The 21,105-nt window shown below is 43.1% G+C and overlaps 6 protein-coding genes across 6 annotated transcripts; 4 read left to right on the top strand and 2 right to left on the bottom strand.

Moving 5' to 3' along the window:
* Window positions 1–507: 507 nt before the first annotated feature.
* EAE97_002411 (uncharacterized protein) lies at window positions 508–1,287 on the top strand (the record flags this gene model as incomplete). Its single annotated transcript, XM_038872922.1, has 1 exon — window positions 508–1,287. One exon carries the CDS (start codon window positions 508–510, stop codon window positions 1,285–1,287), a length of 780 nt encoding a protein of 259 aa, XP_038736128.1.
* Window positions 1,288–1,859: 572 nt separating this feature from the next.
* EAE97_002410 (uncharacterized protein) lies at window positions 1,860–3,518 on the top strand. Its single transcript, XM_038872921.1, has 3 exons — window positions 1,860–2,306; window positions 2,369–2,506; window positions 2,562–3,518. Exons 2-3 carry the CDS (start codon window positions 2,461–2,463, stop codon window positions 3,161–3,163), a joined length of 648 nt encoding a protein of 215 aa, XP_038736127.1. The 5' UTR covers window positions 1,860–2,306; window positions 2,369–2,460; the 3' UTR covers window positions 3,164–3,518.
* A 78-nt stretch (window positions 3,519–3,596) lies between these two features.
* On the bottom strand, window positions 3,597–5,450 carry EAE97_002409 (uncharacterized protein; the record flags this gene model as incomplete). Its single annotated transcript, XM_038872920.1, has 2 exons — window positions 3,597–4,796; window positions 4,992–5,450. The coding sequence occupies 2 exons, from the start codon at window positions 5,448–5,450 to the stop codon at window positions 3,597–3,599; spliced, it is 1,659 nt and encodes a 552-aa protein (XP_038736126.1).
* Window positions 5,451–6,350: 900 nt separating this feature from the next.
* On the top strand, window positions 6,351–9,038 carry EAE97_002408 (uncharacterized protein; the record flags this gene model as incomplete). The annotated part of the gene is made up of 1 exon (XM_038872919.1): window positions 6,351–9,038. The coding sequence occupies one exon, from the start codon at window positions 6,351–6,353 to the stop codon at window positions 9,036–9,038; it is 2,688 nt and encodes an 895-aa protein (XP_038736125.1).
* Window positions 9,039–10,290: 1,252 nt separating this feature from the next.
* Window positions 10,291–13,873, bottom strand: EAE97_002407 (uncharacterized protein; the record flags this gene model as incomplete). The annotated part of the gene is made up of 2 exons (XM_038872918.1): window positions 10,291–11,248; window positions 11,304–13,873. 2 exons carry the CDS (start codon window positions 13,871–13,873, stop codon window positions 10,291–10,293), a joined length of 3,528 nt encoding a protein of 1,175 aa, XP_038736124.1.
* A 4,557-nt stretch (window positions 13,874–18,430) lies between these two features.
* Window positions 18,431–20,174, top strand: EAE97_002406 (uncharacterized protein; the record flags this gene model as incomplete). The annotated part of the gene is made up of 2 exons (XM_038872917.1): window positions 18,431–18,707; window positions 18,844–20,174. The coding sequence occupies 2 exons, from the start codon at window positions 18,431–18,433 to the stop codon at window positions 20,172–20,174; spliced, it is 1,608 nt and encodes a 535-aa protein (XP_038736123.1).
* Window positions 20,175–21,105: the final 931 nt, after the last annotated feature.

The following is a 21,105-nucleotide window of genomic DNA, read 5'->3' as shown; positions in this document are numbered from 1 at the left end:
GAGAAACTTGATTTAGAAATTTGATCTTAAGACCACTTGCTCAAACTGAAACGTTTTCTTGAGCTTAGCTTCCTATTCTTTTATAAGTCGAAAGAAACTCAAGGACTAACATGTCCGTCAGAATGACAATTTGAATTTAGTTCTCTAAGTTCTTTTCCAACTAGATAATCTGATTTTAGGAAGAGCATAACCAGAACAAACTTTTAACGAGCTATACGTAATGTCTATCCTATTTCCACTCCTATCTCCGTCATCCGTCACTATTATCACTATAAATGGGATGTCGAATTTGATATCGGGTTTGGTGTGCAAGGACTAGGAAAATCACGAGATAAGAGCTTCATGCCTCGATATCAAGGCATGAAAACTACCAGCCACGGCTTATTAGCTCGCTTAGCCACATCGCTCCAGAACCTTGCGCTAGATACCTAGGTAGGTACCCATGCGCAACTGCCACGACTGCGCGTAGTTTTCAGTAATCTTCACAACCATCAACTGTACCAGATCATGGATCCACCGCGTCGTCGTCGTCAACCTCGTTTCAAAATAACTTGGTGGATGCGAACAAAGTATAACATCAAAAAATGGTTCAGTAAATTGTTCAGTACCCGCTTTGAGCTTCGTGGAAGCGTCACTCGTCTTCGACATATCTATCCGCATCCATACTTAGCCCTCCTTCGTCTTTTCATACCATTTCCATCGTGGAGCTTTCCGTTACCTGAACCTGTTGCCCCTTCAGTCATCGCACAGAACGAAAAATTATACAGAGTTCGCAACGAATGCCATGGAACTCTTCGCAATGTTCCTGTCTGGCAAGCTCGTGACACTCCACTCCGCTGTGTTTACCGCATGTATGAGATCTTGATGATGGGTGATTATGTTCCATTGGGCAGCGAGACAGAATATTTTTGGTATCAGTCGACGGAGAAATGGTCTTTAAGTTCAATACCAGATCCGAAAGATCCTGATCCAATCCGCTATGCAATTGTTGCATGTATAGTGGAAGAGTTAGTACGCGCTTTTAACTGGAGGTTGGCTCTAGGAATGCGTCGAGATGGGAAACACATTCGACGGAAGAACGAAGGTGATCCATATCCCCCGTATACTCAAGTTTTTGGACCCGATTGGACACGTTCTGTACCTTCCATTGAGCCGAATTTGCTAAGAGAATTACCATCTGAAATGGTGACTGAGAGTGGAAAATTGGTTCTGGAAGAACATGGATGCGACGAAAACTTTGAGAAACGGAATATCATCACGAATGTCGGTTGGTTTTATACAGTGTGATTTGATGGAATAAAGACCTTAGGATTGATGGAGCGCAGCACACGTTGTGACAGTAAATGCCAAAAGGTGTTCGAGGAACTAATGCACATATTCTGATCTCTTTTAGAGTTTGATAACCATGATATGATCTCATTGTCGCTGTCAACACCTGTCAAAATTATCCCTCAACTCCCTTACCTTCTGCACACTCTTTAAAGCTTCGTTTTATATCCGATAGCCAAATGACCGTTTAGATTTGTTTAATAAATGCTCGCGTTTCTGTATGTTGTCTGTTGTCTGTCGTCTGTCGCATAGATTTCACCAAGGCATTCGATAATCTAACAACACAACCATTGTTTCAAAATAGAAACTGTCACATCTTACAATTGGCCCCTTAGCTTCTCGAGAAAAGCTCACAAATGTTATCTTTCTGGCAGACTATTAAAACTTTCGAACAAGACACCTATTACACACTGTGTGTGTATGTGATTTTGAGTCTCCAGATTCCCCAAACTATCGCTCTCCTTATCCTCTAAGTCTTCTGCCACGCGCCATACTTGATCACTTTTTTTCCCCTTGGTAAAGACCCAGTTCACTGTGTTGGTATTGCTGTATCATATATGGTACACGTGATGCGGGGTTTGCACCTTCATCTCAGCTTACACTTATCCTGCCTTTTTAGCATTTCACAGATCAATCCTCACCTACCTACTTTGTTTTCATTTAGGATAGGGACTACTTACGCACGTCAGTCATTTCGTGTGTGAATACTTGCCATCTTTCGCTGCTACCAAGAAACCGTGATCAGTAGATGAGCAATATTCATTCATATTTTAACAATAATTTCATCCCAATAAAACAACACCAGCTCTTGATGATTATCTAAGAGACCTGATACATAGTTGTTTTTATTTCACTCAACATAAACCCCTAGGCTCTTTCCAAATATTATATCCTACATATCCTTGTTCCTTCCTCAAAACACTCAATTCCATAGTTCCCACCATCTTTCGTTCCTACTCCATTCCCTCAACCTATCGGTAAGTCACCTTGTTCTTACCTTTCTTTTTTATTCTTCATAAAGATTGATCTTAAAGCTCAGATTTTCATACTTGCTACAGCCCATTGTCATCGATAACACGCACTGTTTCTGTTGAGAAAACAAGAGAGTACGCGAACCCGTTTGACTAAGATATGTCTGACCTTAAAGCGTTCCTGAATGCTGATGACTTCAGACAAGGTCAGTCCCAGTAACATATCCTCAAGTAGAGCGTTCTCTTGCTAATTTGTTGTAGGATTGGAAGAGCTCGACAAAGAAATGGCGAACGACCCGTACCTTGTGGCATTTGCTCCTATTGAGATTCTCACTGCTGGAGGCTTCCTCGCTGTTTGGTATCTTAAGAGCCGCGAGGCTACTGGCGATCTCGATTATATTATTCACCCCGAATGGTCTACAGACGATGAAATCAAGGAACCATTCCATGAGGCTGTGTTGAAAGTTGGAAAAAAATTGAACTTCAATAGAAAGTGGATGAATGAGGACATGAAACTATTCACAACTGGGGCGACCGATGAGCGGCTGTTCAAACAGTCACAGGAAGAGAATTTGGTTCTTTTTAGCGGTAACAATATATTGGTTCGCGCAGCACCAATCGAGTGGGCATTGGAAAGGAAGTTGAGAAGAATCTACGCTGGTGGCAGGGATCGAAAGGCGGAGTTTGATTTGAGTGATGCAGTGGCCATGTTGAAGAATCTGAAAGACACAAAAGGTCCATTGGACAGAGAGTATATTCGGACGCTTAACATGAACGGATTCGATGTGGTACCTGATGACCATACCATGAATCGTGTGGCTGTAGAGTTCCAGAGGGTATATGGAGAGGAGGCTTTCGCTTAGTCACGAGTCGATTATCATCTAAGCATCGTTTAATCAAGAAAATTTGGGACACTGTTTAAATTTGGACGGTGATTTGACTGTCGTGAGATGTTGAAGAGTACCACGAGTATTAATAGTCTTTCAATAACCTAAACAATGTAGTGTGTCTCTATAATACCTCAATACAGAGCCATGTGAATAACGCACTAGCAATAAAAATTGCCTGACAGACTTGGCTCTTCATGTTTCCATATTGTTCGCGTAATGTTCCTCCACCCGCCCAATATTTGTACACCTCATTTGCCCCTGTCCCACATCTGAACCAAACTCCACGAGAGGCTTTCCCCTCGATAAATATTGTATATCCCATGAACTCCATATCTTTCCCTAGTCCAATAGTACAAGAAATGACCCAAGAACACCAAAGTCGAGCCGAGTAGCGTGATTAGAATTGTTATTGCTCCACCTCTCCTTCCTCTTGCTGATCCTCTGCACCAGCCCCGGCCTCAGTTGCGGCCAGAGCAGTTTTGGATTCAAGCTCGGAGTCAAGTTCGTTATCTTTAGGTGCATCATCTTTGGGTGCATCGTCTTTGTCATTTTGTGTAGTATCTTGACTTTCGTCCGGTAGTGTGTTCCCATCGTTCGAAGCCGCAATAGTTTCAGAGCTAGTGTCTTCTCTTCTTGCTCGTTTCGCTAACGGCACTTCTTCTATTTGTTCATCTGCCTTACGTTTTGGGCTGACTATCATGTCAGGATCGATATTTGACGAAGCCCCATTTGTAGATGAGGTTTGGTCATGACTCGAAAGATCATTGGCGGCTGCTTTTAGAGGAGCATCATCTGTTCCAGAGGTAGGCGAAGGTCGAGAATTACCAGTCGTTGAGGTATATGGCTTGCTATCTGGCTGACTATTTTCAAGCTTTTCTTTGGGCTGACTGTCACGAGATTCAGGGTCTGACTGGGAATTGTGCTCCGAAGCATTTGATCCATTCCCATGGACATGACCGTTGCCATTTTGATTTTGAGTACGCTCAGACTTTATAGTAGTATCGGCTCCATTTCGCTCTTCTTTCCCACTTGAAGCATGAAGGTATTTGGCAGCCGTGTTTCCGGGTTGGTCTTGGTCCGTGATCTGAAAAGGACTGTTGCTTAGGAATTTATGCAATATTAGTCCAGCTTCAACAATTTGAGCTTCAGTACCCTCAAGATGCTCCCACCAGTCTTTCCCCTCTATCTGGGGAATTTCGCATTTTTTAGCAGTTGCGGCAAATAGTAGAGTTGTGATTGCAATAATCCGAGGGCTTGTTATGAGACCCAGAGTTGAATGGTGGGTATCGCAGATCAATGCCCATGTGTAATTCCTGAGTTCTTTGATTATGGCAGACTCGACACCCACCTTTGTAAATTCCTCAAAGAACCCCACGAGGTATTTCAGCGGAGATGTCGCAGAAAGGTCGAAACATAATAACTCCAACATAAGCTCCTCATACATTAGAATGCTATCACGCCATCGCCAATATTCTTTAGAGCTGGCATCAACTTCGAGCTTCGGATTCTTCTGAGCAATCTTGATACAGGAGAAAATGAATTGTTTGGTGCCTCGTATAGTCTCTTCGGTCTTTGTCGCGAGGAATAAAGCTGTTGCTGCAATTTCCTGATAGAATAATTAGTATTCATTGCGCCGGAGATTGTATAACGGAGCTAGACAAGCAGAACTCAAGGAAGCAAAATCATAGTAAATAGCGTTGCGATTTCGATACAAATTGTTGTAGGTTTTTATGTCTGAAATGTGGTATAGAAGGATGATTCATTCGAACCCTAGAAATTAGATAAGAAGGAAAATACATACATAGTGATGAATCCCGGTGCAACCCTTTTTGTCTAAAACCATGCTTCTGCGCATATAGAAACGATGAAAGTAAAGACTTGCGACGCTCACGGTGGTCATAGGGATATGTAGCATATTTCCGATCGATGACATGAAAGAAACACCCTTTGCTCTGCGAATACGCTCTTCCTCGGGCGAGAGACCTTCTAGGATAGATGGAGTGGCTTTAAGCTCTGCCTCTGTGAAGAGCCATTGATCGGGAACTTTAGTCGTCATTTCTGATATCAATGCGTGCTTTGTTTGACGGAAAGGTTGTTCGGGAGGTAGGTGATGATTTGACAATCGCGGAGGCGAAGGAACCGCCGGTGGTATGTACTTCTCAGCTATAGTTGAGGCGCAAGAAGATGGAGGTCGAGTATGATTTGAGTGATCATCCGGAAATTCGAATTCGGCAGTAGGATGTTGACTGGCGGTGGTCATAGGAATGAAGAGGTGTGATAGAATTTGATTTGCGATCGCGAGGCTGTTGTAGACGTAAAAACTTGCTTCGTCTACGGGGAGGCTGTCAACCTTAAAAAAGTCTACAATGGCCTTTTGAATTCAGGTGGTGAAAACATGTACAATTCCAATTGTGCTATTGCTAAAATTCATTATCGATGCAATTAATGTCACAACACAAAAAGACAAGACAATTGAAATCAAAATCGCGATAGCTTGAATCGAGCTAGTCATATCTTAGCGTCATTCATGACTTGCACGTGACTTCGTGACTTCGCGCCAAAAATCTACCGCGTCTTGATAGCTAAACCATTTCTTGTCTGCCGTAGAGACATGGTGTAGTATGGAGTAACTTCGTATCAGCTATCAAATTATTAACTCGGCTTAAATTCAAATATATACCGAATGACTGGATACATTCCGCAGGTATGGCGATGACTAGGCGCGTGTCTCTAAATCAACATTCTTCAGGAATTAGCATATCGACGGTCATGTTGCCACGCCACTTCAACGCCGACAATGGTTGTGTTATTTGACTCAATTGAAGTCATGTCGTGAGAGTGAGACCCACAATCAAGTCCAAGTGGATGATCTTTGGCTCTAGCACAAAAGTTTGGGTAGGTTAATTTCTCGTCACAGTTGTAGAGTGTAATGCTTTGTGCAATTTTACTCTAGGGATGAATTCGAGCAGCTCATAGCGGAAGTGTCGCAATATGAGACATTCTTTCTAGACGTGAACCGCATTTCTGCTCAAGCATTCCAACCCTTCATCGCGCCAAGCCTCAAGCTATGCGTCTTGGTTATAGTCAGGATACCCTCATAGATTTCATAAATCTATTGCTGTCATGTAGAAACAATAGCGGGTCTTCAACATCCAACATTATGATTCTATCAAATCTGCTCGTAGCTTCTCTAGGCATCATTTCAGTCACCTCGTCTCAATCATCCAGTGCCACCAATGTTTGCCTAGATGCACTCTCATCAGAGCCTAACGACGCCAAAAGTTTTTGCATACATTATTTAGTCTCGAGCACTATCCCTATCCCTTCATTTGCATCACCGTGTTTGGCCACCGATCCATCTGACAATCAATTATTTAAATCTTGTTACGAGCTGCTTCATCAATTGGAGAACGAAGTTTTACTACCTAAAGTGTCACATCTCGGCGTGATTGAGGGGTCTGTCAAGCGTGGGGAAACATTACCTCGCGACGGAGGCTTCTTTAATACAGGAAGTGTTCCATCAGTAACAACCAACATTGGAACATATGATAATTATGGATGTTTCGAAGATGGCACTCGGGGAAAACCTCTGGGCTCTCCGCTGCTCAATCTGACTGGAACCGCCGCAGACACAATTCAGAGTTGTGTAAATGCATGTTCTATCTCGGGGCAAAATGGAACACCATATCGCTATGCCGGCATAGAGCCTGGATCTTGCTGGTGTTCTAATTATATCTCGATACTCTCCGTTAAAAGCTCTTCATTTTGCCAATCGACCTGCCCGTCGAATTATGGCAAATATTGTGGGGGCATTGTGGGCGGAGTACTTCACATGCAGATATATGAGTTGAAAATTGTGAATCCTACGTCGACGGCATCTGTGAAAACGACATCATCTACTTCTTCCTTGAAGTCTTCTGTTAAGTCATCTATCTCAACCTCACAGTCGGGGACTACATCTTCATCTAAACTCTTGAGTTTGACGATGCAAACGAGTAGTCAAAAGTCTTCGTCGATTTCCAAATCTTCTTCTTCTAGCTCAACCAACCTCATTTCTAGCATATCAACAGTCCCTGCATTTCCCACAACGAGCAATATACCATCTACATCTCTTCCACCAATTATCGAAATATCATCTACCACTAAATCATTTGGTCTACCTCCTGACCCTCCAATAATTCCTCCAATCGTCGGTCCTACAGGCACAGAAAGTTACAGTCTACCATCGGGTACTTTCGCTTACCCAAGTGAACTATCAACTTCCACACCGTCATTCGGCTTGCCTCCCGACCCTCCAACCATTCCTCCTATCGTTGGTCCTACTGGTACCGACAGTTACATCCAACCGTCGGGTACCTTTGCTTACCCGAGTGAACTCTCTACCACAGGTAAGTCTAACCCTTGGGCATCTCTAACACTTGAAGAGCCCGAATTTTGGACACAAGTCCCTTCTAACGCAGTTGCAGGCTTTGTGGAACCAATGACTACTCTCCAACCTATCTCCACAGCAACATCTCCCCCTCAAAAGGTTAAACGCGAGTATGATATCACCGCTCCTAACAGTCCATGGCTTCATCTGCTTCCCCTAAACTCCCCAGATATCCTTAAGGAAGTTCTTCCCGGCCAAGTTCCAGGATGGGATCAACACGCCATAGCTAAAGAGAAAAGACTCAAGTCTCGGGAATATGATATAAATGCTCCAGATAGTCCCTGGCTTCCTCTTCTCCCTCTAACTTCTCCAGAAATTCTCAAAGAGGTCGCTCCTGATCAAGTTCCGGGTTGGAAACAACAAGCTATTATTCCGAGATCTGATAAAATGAAACGCGAATACGATATCAATGCCCCCGACAGTCCCTGGAAACCCCTCCTTCCTCTTACCTCCCCAGATATCCTCAAAGAAGTCGCTCCCGGCCAAGTTCCCGGCTGGAAGCAACAACCCGTCTCCCCGCCCCCCTCACCCGCAAAACGCGAATACGATATCAACGCCCCCGACAGCCCTTGGCGCCCCGTCCTTCCCCTCTACACCCCCTCCATCCTCAAATCCATTCCCGAAGACCAAGTCCCCGGGTGGCGAGGCCAAGCTTCTGCACCACTCATCCCCGATTCCGACATTCCCCCAAGAACCAAATCTAGATCTAAACCTAAACCCAAAACCAAACATCGCCGCCAACTCGGGCCTCTCCCAGAAAACTTCCTCGAACCCCCCGGCCGTCCAGATTTCATCAAGACTCACCCAGAAAAAAACAACAACAACCCTCTCCCCGCCCCCTTCCACAAAATCCTCAATGCCATCGACCCCCACACCGGCAAAAAACTACCCTTCCTATCCCCAAAACCCAGATACAGCCATTCGAAAATCAGTCTGGATAAATTTCCCAGCTTGAGAGAAATTGGATTGCTGCAAGATGGGAAAGTACATCACAGTAAGGATAAAAATAAAGAACACGAAAATGAAAATGAAAATGAGAATGAGAATAAAGATGAAGACGAAAATGAAAATGAAAATGAAAAAACCGAAAACGCAAAAAGAATCGCGGATCTGCAGAAAATTAGAGATAGACGATATGCGCACAAATTGCATTTACAGGGTACGCCCAAGGCGTACGCGGAGATGCGCGAGAAGAGCGAGCGCAGGGGACGGAAGAAGATGAAGGTGGGGGAGGGGGAGGAGAGGATTTTTAGGGGGTTGGGGAGGGAGGGAGGGGGAGGAGAGGATGTACTTGTTGATCGTGTGGGTTTGGGAGAAGATGATGCGGATGCGAAAGCGGAGGAAGAAAATTGGATGTGGAAAACTTGGAGTGCGGATGGGGGAAAGAGGAAGGGGAGGAAGATTCGTTTGGAGAGGTGAGGTGATGTGAAGGGAAGGGAATATCTATTTAATGAATGGATGGAAGAAGATGCATCGTGGAGATTTTCTCAATCTTACCTACCTACCTACCTCCTGAATACCGAGGTATTTATTTATTTACATTTACAACTTTGAAAAGCCAAAACGATGTTGAAAAATCACCATTATGTCATATCATATTTATTCGCTGTTCACAATGATTCCAGATTCCAATTTGAGAAACCCAAACGGATAAACAGATATACAAGCAAATAAACAAGTAAGTAAGCAAGTAAGTAAATAGTAGACTCAAGTCTCTTGATTCGATTTTCAAAAATCCATCCACATGTCCACCCATGCATGCAACCATGCAAGCATTCCATATATTGCACTTCAACTATGCTATGCTATGCTATCCAATCCAACCCTCTCCAACCCTATCCTAATCTATGATACCCTATACCCTATACCCAATAGTATACCCTACATCCAAAGCACCTTATATATCCCTCTTTTCACCATCACTTCCTCCACCACCCTCTCCCCACCACAAACAACTTCATCCCTCATTGCACACGCCCATCCCCTCATAATCCCCATTCCTTAACCATCCCTCCCATCCCTCCCATCCCTCCCATCTCCCCGTCTCCCTGTCTCCCAGTTCTCCCTTTTCGTTTCTATCCCCACATCACACCATACCATACCATACCATACCATACCATCCATGACCAACAAAAGAAACCAACCAAACACACGCATATATGCCAATGAGCTAGCCAAACAAAACAAAACAGTCTCCTATGCTATAAAACATAAGTCAAGGAAGATATGAAAAAAAAAAATTGAACGCAATGCAATGAAACCACACCACCCAAGAGCCGTAAAAGGTAAGAAGAAAATGAAAATGAAAATGAAAATGCCCAACACCATTTGCTATGCAGGTATCTAATATGTATTTCATATACGCTAAGGAGTGTATCCATTCCAATCCTCCAACCCATGTCCAATCAATCAATCAAAAGTTCCTAATGCTCGAACCAAAAAAAAATTGTACTGGAGTATCTGTAGCAACACTACTCATTATCCAACCATCTCATACTTTTTCATCCAACTCAATAATTACCACTTCACTCCTTTCGGATCAACAGTGTAGCTATATCCAATTCCACTACTTTCATCCCCTGTACAAAATAATCCCTCTCCCATTATCTTCTGATCCGTCCATTCCAGCCAAGGTTAAACAGATCACGCTTCATCATCACTGCGTCATTTCTTATGCAGCAAATTTCCTAAATCCCTCTACACCCAAAGTAGGAACCTCAACCCATTTCAGGGTTGGTACTCCTTCCGACCTTCTCCTCTCAACAAAGTTATTGCACTCTCCAACAATCTGCATCCATTCCGCCAACGCCCGACCCGCATATTTTGATCTCGCGAATCTATCTCTCCCCGCAAGCTTTGGGTCCACAGGTGCTACTTCCTTACTCATTCCTGGAACTCGAGCGCCAAGCCATGCATGAGCTGGGGCAGGCAGACGAGGCGGTGTAAGTTTTCTTTCATTTGAAACATTGGAACCAGCAGGTCCTCTACCAGCTGTGCCACCTTGGAGGATCGAATGCACTTTTTCGAAATTTTGAGCCCATTCCAAGGAGAATTTGAAGCTGTAGGCACGATGAGATGCAGTAGCTGGAGGAGTTTCGCTATCGCTTGAATTTTTGGAACGAAGGGCGGGTCTAGTTCTTGCCACAGATGTAGCTTTTCTTGCTTCCTCGAGTGCTTTCTTTTCCGTCGCAGGTTCGACGGATGTGGAAAGAGAAGCAGATGATTCAGGCGAAGAAGATAGAGATGGGATGATTTTCCCCATAAATGTCCATCTTTTCTTGTTTGGGGGAGTGGGTGCTTCACTAGCAGGTTTGGGAGGTTCATTTTCGTTTTCTTTATTTTCTATTTGTGCCAGATCTCCTAGAAGTGACTGTCTTTTGTATGCGTTAGACGGGTTTCGAGGTAGATTTGAGGCGTTATTAGTTGTCATTAAGCCATCGAATCCTAAAAAGAGATTTGGCGCAGGAATTTGTGTATCATTACGGATGATCAAGAGTCGTCGGCCAGGTGCTGGATAACAAGGTGTAGTAGATGGAGGAAGGAGGTCGGAGCTCTCAGCCGTTTGTTTGAGGAAGAGATAATTTGCCCAGGTACCCTTGATCCGCGAAGAAACGATGCCAAAGATTTTTCTGTGTTTTAATTAGTCAATGTGCCTCATGGAAGGTGGATAAAAACATGACTCACGTATCAAGATCAGTAGCTTCCCCATCCTCGCGGCACAATCTCCAACATAACAAACGCATGTAATATGCTCGGACCATGGGACACCAATGGTTGAAGAACTTGTCAAATGTCTCCTCGGTAAGCAACCACTCCAAACACAAAATCTCCTTTCGAGACTCATTGTTCGTGACGAGGTTCCAGGCAGAGTAGAGAAATGCGAAAAGACGAATTTCCGACATACTGTTCTGGCTCTCCAGAATCTTTCTGCAAACATCCAACCAGAAGTGCCATTCGATGAAATCATCTTCAAATTCATGAGCATGATGGAATCGAACAAAGAGTGAAAGTGCTTCATCCATAAAGTCGCACAAAACAAAACATGCATTATGATCATACAAGGACGTCCTTCGTGCTGAAGCTTGCATCATTTTGCTAAAAGCCTGGGCGAAAGTCATTCGGGCAGGCTCGAAGTCGGCCGGTCTTTCAGAGAGGAAATCTCGGAGCAACATAATCAAGCGATTTTCGGCCATTAGCCTAGCGGAATTGGTGGAGGGGAGAGGCAAAGCAGCAGCGGATGCATCGGCACCCGCAAGTACGTCGTCAAAGGTAATTGGAAGTGCTTCAACTGCTGGTTGGCGATGAATCGTAGCATCCAGAGCAGTCAAAATCTGTGCTTGAACCAAAACAAATCCTGGCGCGCGCGCTTTGCTCGCAAATGGAAGATCCGAAGGCATAAATTGCTCGGCCAAGATATGATAATGTTTCGAAAACACATAGAAAAGATCACTATCTCGTCCGCACCATCTAGCAGCCCACGGACCGTACCATGGTATCTTGGAAACGAGAATTGATAATGTAGGTTTTTTCCGGAGCTGATTGGACATCGTCATCACTGACGTCCAACCCAATACTCGAACATGTGGCGGAAAGGTAGCAGCGACTTCTTCCGTTTCCACTTTATTGGGTCGTTTTGGTAAACCCAACTCATCCACAACACGTTTCAATGTGTCAGCCGGTATATTCCATATTCGAACCATTATTTCCGAAATTCCAGGCACAAAAAAGAAAGCATACGCAGCAGCCTTTCCACAAAATGTGACCAGACTTGCAGGAGCATGTCTAAGTGACATTTTGGCAACCACAAAGTGCATCTGAGATGTTAGATTTTGAATAAACAAATTCCTGACATTGTGATAGACAGACTCGGCTAAAAATTGTGATCCTGATGAGTTCAGAGAGCTTGAAGATTTTCTCCCACGTATAGACATGCGCTCAGTGCGCTCAGGAGATCGGTTAGGAGATCTTTCCGATAGGGGCGAGAATTGCGATGGTCCGAGTCTCCATTCTGGCCGTGTCATGATCATCACAATGGCTTCAAGCAGTACAGGACGATCTACACCAGATACTATTTGGTTTGCACGTCCATCTAGTACTTCTAGAAGACCAAGCCACCATTTATTAAAGATGTTGATTCTTCTATCAATATCTTCTGGGCGAAGACATCTGTTGGAAGGGTGGTTGATATTATTTCGAAGGAATGGTAATAGTGTAGAGCGAACGACGTTGGTTTTTAACGATAGTGATTTGGATTGAAACTTAGAGTAATCGTTTTCCAACCCTCGGAAAGCCTGCCAGAGTTCATCTCGTTTTCGTGGTGTCTCAACACTCAGAAGCTTTTCCGTGGAGAAATTTTTGGGTAGCGGGGGGACTTTGTCAATTGAAGTCCTCGGAGTAGATCTGTTGTCTATTGAGCTACCTGGTAGACTGCTGGTGGACGAATTGACGGAACCGAAGCTTCCGATACCCAATATACTACTCGGTCTCTGCCTGATCTTTCGAAGGGTTGAATTCCTCTTCACTGGAGGTGGCTTAGATGGGCTATCGGTGTCCTCCACCGTGTGGTCGAATTTCGCGGGAATGACTGCCGGAGGAGCAAGTATGGTGGTCGCCATTTTCGATGGCCCTTCACTCCTCCCATCGCCCTCAATTTGTTTCCCAGCTTTTCGATTACTTGGGGATGGCGATCTTGACGATGACGAAATCCAAGACTTGCGTGCAAACGTAGCAAAAGATTCTGATACAGACTTCGTCTTATCTCTGGAAGCCTTGGGAATTTGCGGCACGGGAGGTGCTTCATCGGGCGTTGAATTGGCATGTTCAGGAGCGGGGTGTCTCTCGGGTGATCCCTTCACCTTTTGGATCCAAGACTTTGGACGTGCCACCAGTGATTGTCTCCTCCCCACTCTCTCGTTCTTTGCCTTTTCTTCCTTCGTGAGTCGGTTGGTGGATTTTCCTTCTCGGATGGAGTGTGATTTCGGTGAAGGTGTTTCTATTTGTGGGAAGGGAAAAGATGGGGTGCTCGCGGCAGAGTTCAGCCTATGTAATTCTCCTTCATTGTAATCGGTACTCGCATCTCCAATGGTTGGTAAGGTGCTGAAACTCGCAGATCGTGGAAGTTCGGTATCGCTATGCATGGAAGATCTCTTGTACTCAACATTAACTAAATCGGGAATATTGGAAGAAGAGTGAGAACGAGGGAAAGTATTCTTCGATTCGTAGACCGAAGGCATTGTCAAGGTAGAACCATGCATGGTCGCAACAGACTGCGTAGAGCAGAGAAAATGTAGCAGAATTTAGATGAACATTGCAATTCTTTTTTTCTACAAATGAAGACTCAAACGAACAAACAAACAAACGAGTGACAGATTAGTCGCGCGTTCTCTGACCTGCAGAGATGTCGACTGATTTAATGAGGCTGAGTAAATTTCCACGATCGAATTCCTTCTGGAATAGAATATGTTTTCAAAAGCTAGGGTGGTAGGGGAACGAAGGTTGTTGGAGGATGGATGGTGCCCGAGTCTTCCGTTTCACAATCTCTCGAATTGAAACGATTGTGGATACTTTTTTCCTCTTCTTTCTTGTAGGAATTCAAAATTGTAGAGGAAAGAAGTAATTGAATTGAATGTGAATTGAATTGAATCGATTCGACTTGAATGTACAAAGAAGTAGTAAGTATTGGGTTGGCAATTCTTTGAAAATTGGCGGTAGTTAATGTGAAAGCGGATGTAAATATGAATGTGGTGGGTAGTGGTAGTGGTAGTGGTAGTGGTAAGATAGGCACTTCCGGGATTGTCGCAAATTAATTAAGCACGATATAAAAAGGTCGTATCTGAAGGGGGGGGAGGGGAGAAAGTGGTATAGTATGGGATAGTATCGTATGGAGGAAGTTGTATGTAAGTAATAAGTACTATGTATGTATGTATGTATGTATGTATGCACAAACGAATGTCGAATTTATGTAGATGTTTCCGTTAGAAGCAATATTTTTGATGGAGAAGAAAAAGAGGAGAGCGTCAAAGGATGTACGACGATGATGATGATGATGATGATGGGATGGGATGGGATGAAGATGCATGAGACAGAAAGAAGAAAGTGAGGAGAGCGAATGAGAAGGGAGAGAAGGAGGAGGAGGAGGAGGAGGAGGAGGAGAAAAAAGAAAAACAAGAAGAAATTTGAAACTTCAAGACAAAATCACGATAAAATCAACATGGTTCGGTTCAATCAATTAAAAACGTGGATTTTTGATAGCGATGAGTTATTAGTAGTTGACCCTGAGTGTGAGTTAGTTGAGCAGGTGGTGAATGAAGGGTGGAGTTTTTTTTTTTTTTCTTTAACTCAATGAGGCTGGGGCTTGGAATTAATTGATGGAAGAGAGAAAAGGGAAAGGGAAAGGGAAAGGGAAAGGGATAGTTCGATTGGATGTGTCTTTCGTCTTTTCCTTGATATCTCTCTACAGTACTTACTTAGCTAGGTAGGAGGTAGGAGGTAGGAGGTAGGAGGTAGGAGGTAAAATGATGATAATATCTCGGTCATTCCATTCTGTCTAGGGAGGAGATGAATTAAGATGATTCCCAATCAATTCATTGGAATTCACAAAAAGATAGGGATGAGAACGATGCAACACAAGATATTACAACACAATATATACATACATACATACATACATACATACGACACAATACAACACAACATAATATCAGTCAGCATCGGTATGATACCCAGTAATAAGTAGTAGTGATGAGTATATCACATCGGTACCATACAAAGTAGCATACCTATAACTATGGATATCTAGGAAGTGATAATCGACATCAATATCAATATCAAGATGGAGTACTGTACATAGGAATAGGGATAGAGTATATTCCGTACAGAGAAATCTTTGGCTTCAAATCTCCAATATCCAATATCCAACATCCAATCTCCAATATCCAACATCCAATCTCCAATCTCCAACATCCAATCTCCAATCTCCAATCTCCAATATCCAATATCAAATCAAATATCAAATCAAATATCAAGGGTCCAAAAGAACAAACGTGCATTCATCAATTATTATACTAAAGTCCTTCATTCATACCGGCACTTCGGAATTAGGACGAGTCCAAGCACACAATTTGATGGAAGAGAAACACCAAGTGGTGCGTAGGCTCGTAGGGTAGAGGCGAGTAAGGGATCATCTACCTAAGGTATCGTTCGTATCTTGATTTTGAGGGTTCTGGGAATACCTACCTAGATGGACCCTTGATATATTAACTATACCTAGTATATATTAGGTATTACATACATATATCTACAAAGTATAATTTAATACTGACATCGTCTTTTCTCAACATACCTAGGGAAGGGATATACTATCTACATATACAAGTATAACTTACTCGTATTCAATTCTATTACACGTCCGTCTTCAGTAGAAAAAAATACTCATCGCTTCATTGGATATACTATACGAATTGATTGTATGTATGTACTTACGTATGTATGTATGCAGGTATCAAAAGACTAATAACTGTACTCGTACCGGCTCGTACCTTCCATTTCTCATATCCTTCCTCTCCTCTTCATTCATTAATCCCCCTCCCTCCCTCCCTCCCCTTATCAAGGCCTCGCAATGGTTTGATACCAAGCATCCAATCAACCAACAAAAATCTATTTTTAGTTAAACATGTCGTACGTATGACTTTCCGTTCATGACCTTGATCTATCTATGATTCTGACATGTTGCATGTGTTATATGCAGGCAATGCAGACCAGTGCGAGGAAGCGCAGGCAGGCGTGGGAACCGAACAGCGCAAAGAGAAAGTGGGCGATAATTGTGCAAGAGCACAGCTTTCAAAGAAAATCCCTAGTCGAGGCGATAATATGTATTATGTTGTGCTCTTCCAAGCTTTCTATTCGCCCCCTTAAACATCCCTTAAGCATAAGAACATGGATCTGTCTATTCCGCTCTTCGCAACTTCGCAATGCCTTTATCGCCCATAAAACGTCTTTGCTTTCCGCTCGTGTTTCTGAGAAATTTCCAACTTGAAACCTGTACGAAAAGGATACTTGACTTCACATAATCGTTCCTTTTGTGGGGACATGCTGTACCTCTTCGGGTCTGTTGGATTGATACGTTCTGATTGAAGAGAAATCTCACCGAGATTCGATTTTCCAAAATCCTTAAATCCTTGAAATGTGGTCATAACCGAAAGAGATCATTACGAATGTTCCGCGCTTGTTGAGATAGCATGTGGGTAGCTGTGTGGCCTGGTGGAGACATCTATGCTGGTTGGATGCAACGATGTTTCGTAGATCTCAGCAGGGGGAAGTCTCATATCCGAGATTTGATGCCAAGATATCGAAAGATGTTGAAGAAATAACGATGCCGTGAAAATACACAGTACAGATATACATACATGCCGATATAAGCAATGCTTGACTTCTCGCCGACGTTGACAATGGTATTTTTGGAAATTGCCAATCAGTGAAATAAAATAATTTTCCGAAGTCTTACTCAAAATTTAGGAGTAAGGGGCTGTGGAGTCCTGAATTGTTGAATCAAAATACATCATCTACTTCTTCCAACCTGCTGAGCCTGCTGAGCCTTTTCTAAAAAGGAGCTCTTGCATACCGTGTTTTTGTAAGAGTATTCCGTACATAAGCTCCAGGTATCCCAAAACTTGCATGTCTTAGGTCGTATGCCTTTGAAGCCACCACCAGATTGTGCACAGTTCCTAAATTCCTCTCTGCATGTCAAATTCTGCAATGCTTATCGGAAGAGGAACGTGGATATAACTGCTTGGTCTCCTTCATGCAATGATTCGTGGTCTTTCTCTGAGATTACTCAAGACGCATATTCTGCCATTTCGAAAACAAGTTACAAAACACAATGAGATAACGGGATAGTATCGATATATGACGATGTAGAGATATACCAGATTTGAAGAGATCCTTCTCCCAGGGACTCATCCGTCCAGAGCAGTGGTCCGCCTTTCTCGTTTGGTCTCCAAAGGTAGTGCTCAAACTGGTATAGGATATACGTTCTTCGCGGTTCTCACACGCAGAGTAGACACAAATCATGATACACACAGCCTTATCAAAGAAGCCGTCTTGGCTTTCAGATGTGGCTGGCGGTTGGGCTCACCATTGGTTGAATATTCTCCGCTGATAGTTGGAGTGTCTATCTTCTGTCGAATTTCTCGAGATCAATACAAGGTAGATAAAAACATAAAGTACCTAGTAGTCTTTAAGACCGCGTCAATCTACTTATTAACCACATCATCAATGGTGAAAATCGGATGCAAATTCCTTGATATCAATTGACAACATTCGATATATATCCATCCATAGGTAACCTACCTACCTACCTATGTGAAGTACAAGCCACGTGATAGGTAGGTAAAAGGGTGACAACAGCGCTAGTTGATTGGAATTCATTCATAGGACGAACGAACTAGTTATTAGCTAATGATATCTTTAAATGTTACTGGGTAGGTAGCTTGCTTCATCATTTAATTGGTCAGCCTTGCATGCACGGCTGTGGTTGTTCGCCTTCCCCACAAAATTATTTAATTGTCAAAGTTCCAATCACAACCACGAAACAATTGCAAGAACACCACATCACCACCGCAACTCCATTTACAACGGTTATTCTACCACCTACAGTAACAAATGTACTGGCCAAAATACAACTACTTCACACTCAATCTTTACTACTCATAGCTAGGTACTTGGATTTCAAATATATCATCATTCTCAAAATTTAAAATAAACGACATCTCAATACTCCATCACATTCGGTATAACGAACATCCAACCACATCATGGATCAACTTCCGCCCGAGATTCTTGACTCAATTCTTCAAAAGAATATCGAGATGTGTCGCGATCATAAATCCCAACTTTTGGATCTGCGATTAGTATGTAAAGCGTTCGATCAAGGCTTGAAATCATCAATCTTCAAGACGACCTCGTTGGAATTCTCGCGATTCATCCGATTCCGAGATATCGATGACAATCCAGATGAACTGAAAACTCTCCAAGATATAGCTTCATTATCATCCTCCATGTACATTGATATGATGATAACTCGAGATACGGGTATGCGTTAATGTCCTTCCCCTCGTCCCTCAATTGCATCGCATCACTTTATATGCGCATAGAGCAGCCTATATACTGATCGCGATGTATCATTTTCTCTATCAGCGAGGCATTTCAAAGCTAACACATTTCTCAGATGAAATAGATCAACTGAAAGAGACATTCAACGCAATCTATGCTGCGGTTCCTGAGATGGCAGACTTGATCGACTCCCTTCGATCATATTGCCTCAACAAGACCACATTTACAGAGGAGGATTACAGTCGTCTACTTCGCAGAGTCATGCAGAATGCCCCAGATATAACTCGACTTAAGATTAACCTACCATTCCAGGTCGTCAGTAATTCTTTCATGACATCTACAAGATTATTCGCGAACACTCTAGCATGCGCGGCGAATCGTCCAGAGGAGCATCAAAAGATAGATACATTGGTTCTAGATCACATCACTGATGTCACGATCAATAGCTTATGCAACGTGCACATCGATGTCGAAAATGCTTTCAAAGTTTTTGAAAATCTAAAAAGCTTATTGATATCATTCAAGAGACAAGAAAGCAGAACACCACTACAAGCGGTTTTTGCTCGAAATTTCTGGTTGTTAATTGGGAAGGCCAAGGATCTGGAAACCTTGTGTATCATTGGATGGAACGTGGCGCAAACTACCAAACGTATAAGAAACAAAAGAGTCGCGTCCAGGATGACGAACGAACAGTGGACCATGCGGTGCCTCCCATACTATCCTAGCAAAAGACTTGTCCTTAGCAAGTTGAGGTGTTTGGAATTAAAACGGATGGATCTAGACCCTTTGATGCTGCTGCTTTTGATCGAGGAAACCAGTCATTCCTTGAGAGAATTATACTTGAATGATATCGGTCTGAAGGTTAATGGTTCGACGGATCGAGAGAAAACCAGTCTATGGATAGGTCGCCACGACATCGTGAAGCCTGAGGATTGCACATGGGTTGCTCCAGCCATTCGAGATATTGAAGGTCTCAATCTCAAGATTCTTCGAGTTAGTAAACTTGGTTATGATGATTACAGTCCAGACCTTGATTCGGAACATCCCAATTATGATCTTGACGACCCTACTGGACACAATCAATCCTTTGATCAAAGGTTTGTGGAAGCTGTCATGGGTACAAAAGCCCCACTGCCCCTCGAGTTGGTATCCAATATATCTTCTGAGGTGGAGAATTCACATGGGAAGTCAACCTATACTGAAGTTGATCCAAATACTTACGATGCTGAAATATATCAAAAGAATCACAACACAACATCGAACTACAAAAAATCCATTGATGGCGTCTTCTACAATAACAATGAACGGGCATTGAGGGAATTACAAAACATAGTCAGCGTTGCCGACAGAGGCATGGCATTACTTAGTAGAGAAGTGGAAAGAGGCACTGACTTGACTGCCGATCCAATCTCTGGCGCAATTGTCGATCCTCCAGTCAGTACCTGAATAGTCTGACGAGAAGCTGGAGCCCCTCAATCATGACTATATGAGACCACATATTGACGATATGGGGTTGTTGATACTGCATTTTGAAATAATCATTGCTCTATTTATGACCTTACTATTTAGGGACACCAAAATTTCCTCCGCAATTTTCAGTTGCTAATTGGAGACATACTAATCTCTAGCTTGAGATTCTCTGTTGCGTTACGTAAACTGGGGACATGATCAAAACACACACTGAACCCTTCTACCCAAGAAGGATTATCTTTAACTAGGCACAGCTCCCATCAAGTCAGGTGATGACAGGAGTATAGATGGTTTCGTCGCAATTTTTACTTTAAGCGCCTAGTCAGGGACACCAACAGGTGGCAGATCGATCGAGCACCCACTCTTGCCCCCAAAAAGTTAGTTTCATTTCTTATACTATTGGTCAGATCAGTCTTCGACAATGTACTTTTTTGTCTTACGCAAGTTCCAACAATCGTCTTTGTGGCAATACATCACGATCATGCAAATATTCTAGTATGCTTTCGTTCCCCTTTTTACACACGATATTAGCCACTCAGGTTTAGCAGGCAGATTCATTATTGTCGCTAAATGCACAAGTTGCTTAAAGCTATATGAAAAATTCAATCTTGAAAAAATCTTTAATTTGGTAGGATCTACCTGCTTACATGTCTTCGCAGGACCGCAAAATGGTTATCTTAGATTTTGAGGTCCGTCATACGGTTTGGCGGAGCAAGAAGGTGCTCGCAGGCTTGGGCTGTTGGGATAGAGGGATAGAAGGTCCATAGCAGATAGAGGAATGATTATACTTAATGACCTCTGGTCCACACTTGATTTTGTCCCGACCTGGGATTTTATTCTTTTCACCAACCAGTGAGCCAACCTATCTGTTCTTCCCTTTTCTTTTTGAAATTCATTCTTGGTTGAA

Source organism: Botrytis byssoidea, assembly GCF_014898295.1.
Source record: "Botrytis byssoidea strain MUCL 94 chromosome Unknown BBYS_004, whole genome shotgun sequence".
Taxonomy (NCBI): Eukaryota; Fungi; Ascomycota; class Leotiomycetes; order Helotiales; family Sclerotiniaceae; genus Botrytis; species Botrytis byssoidea.
The sequence above is the reverse complement of the archived record's forward strand: the minus strand, read 5'-3'. Positions and strand labels throughout refer to the sequence as shown.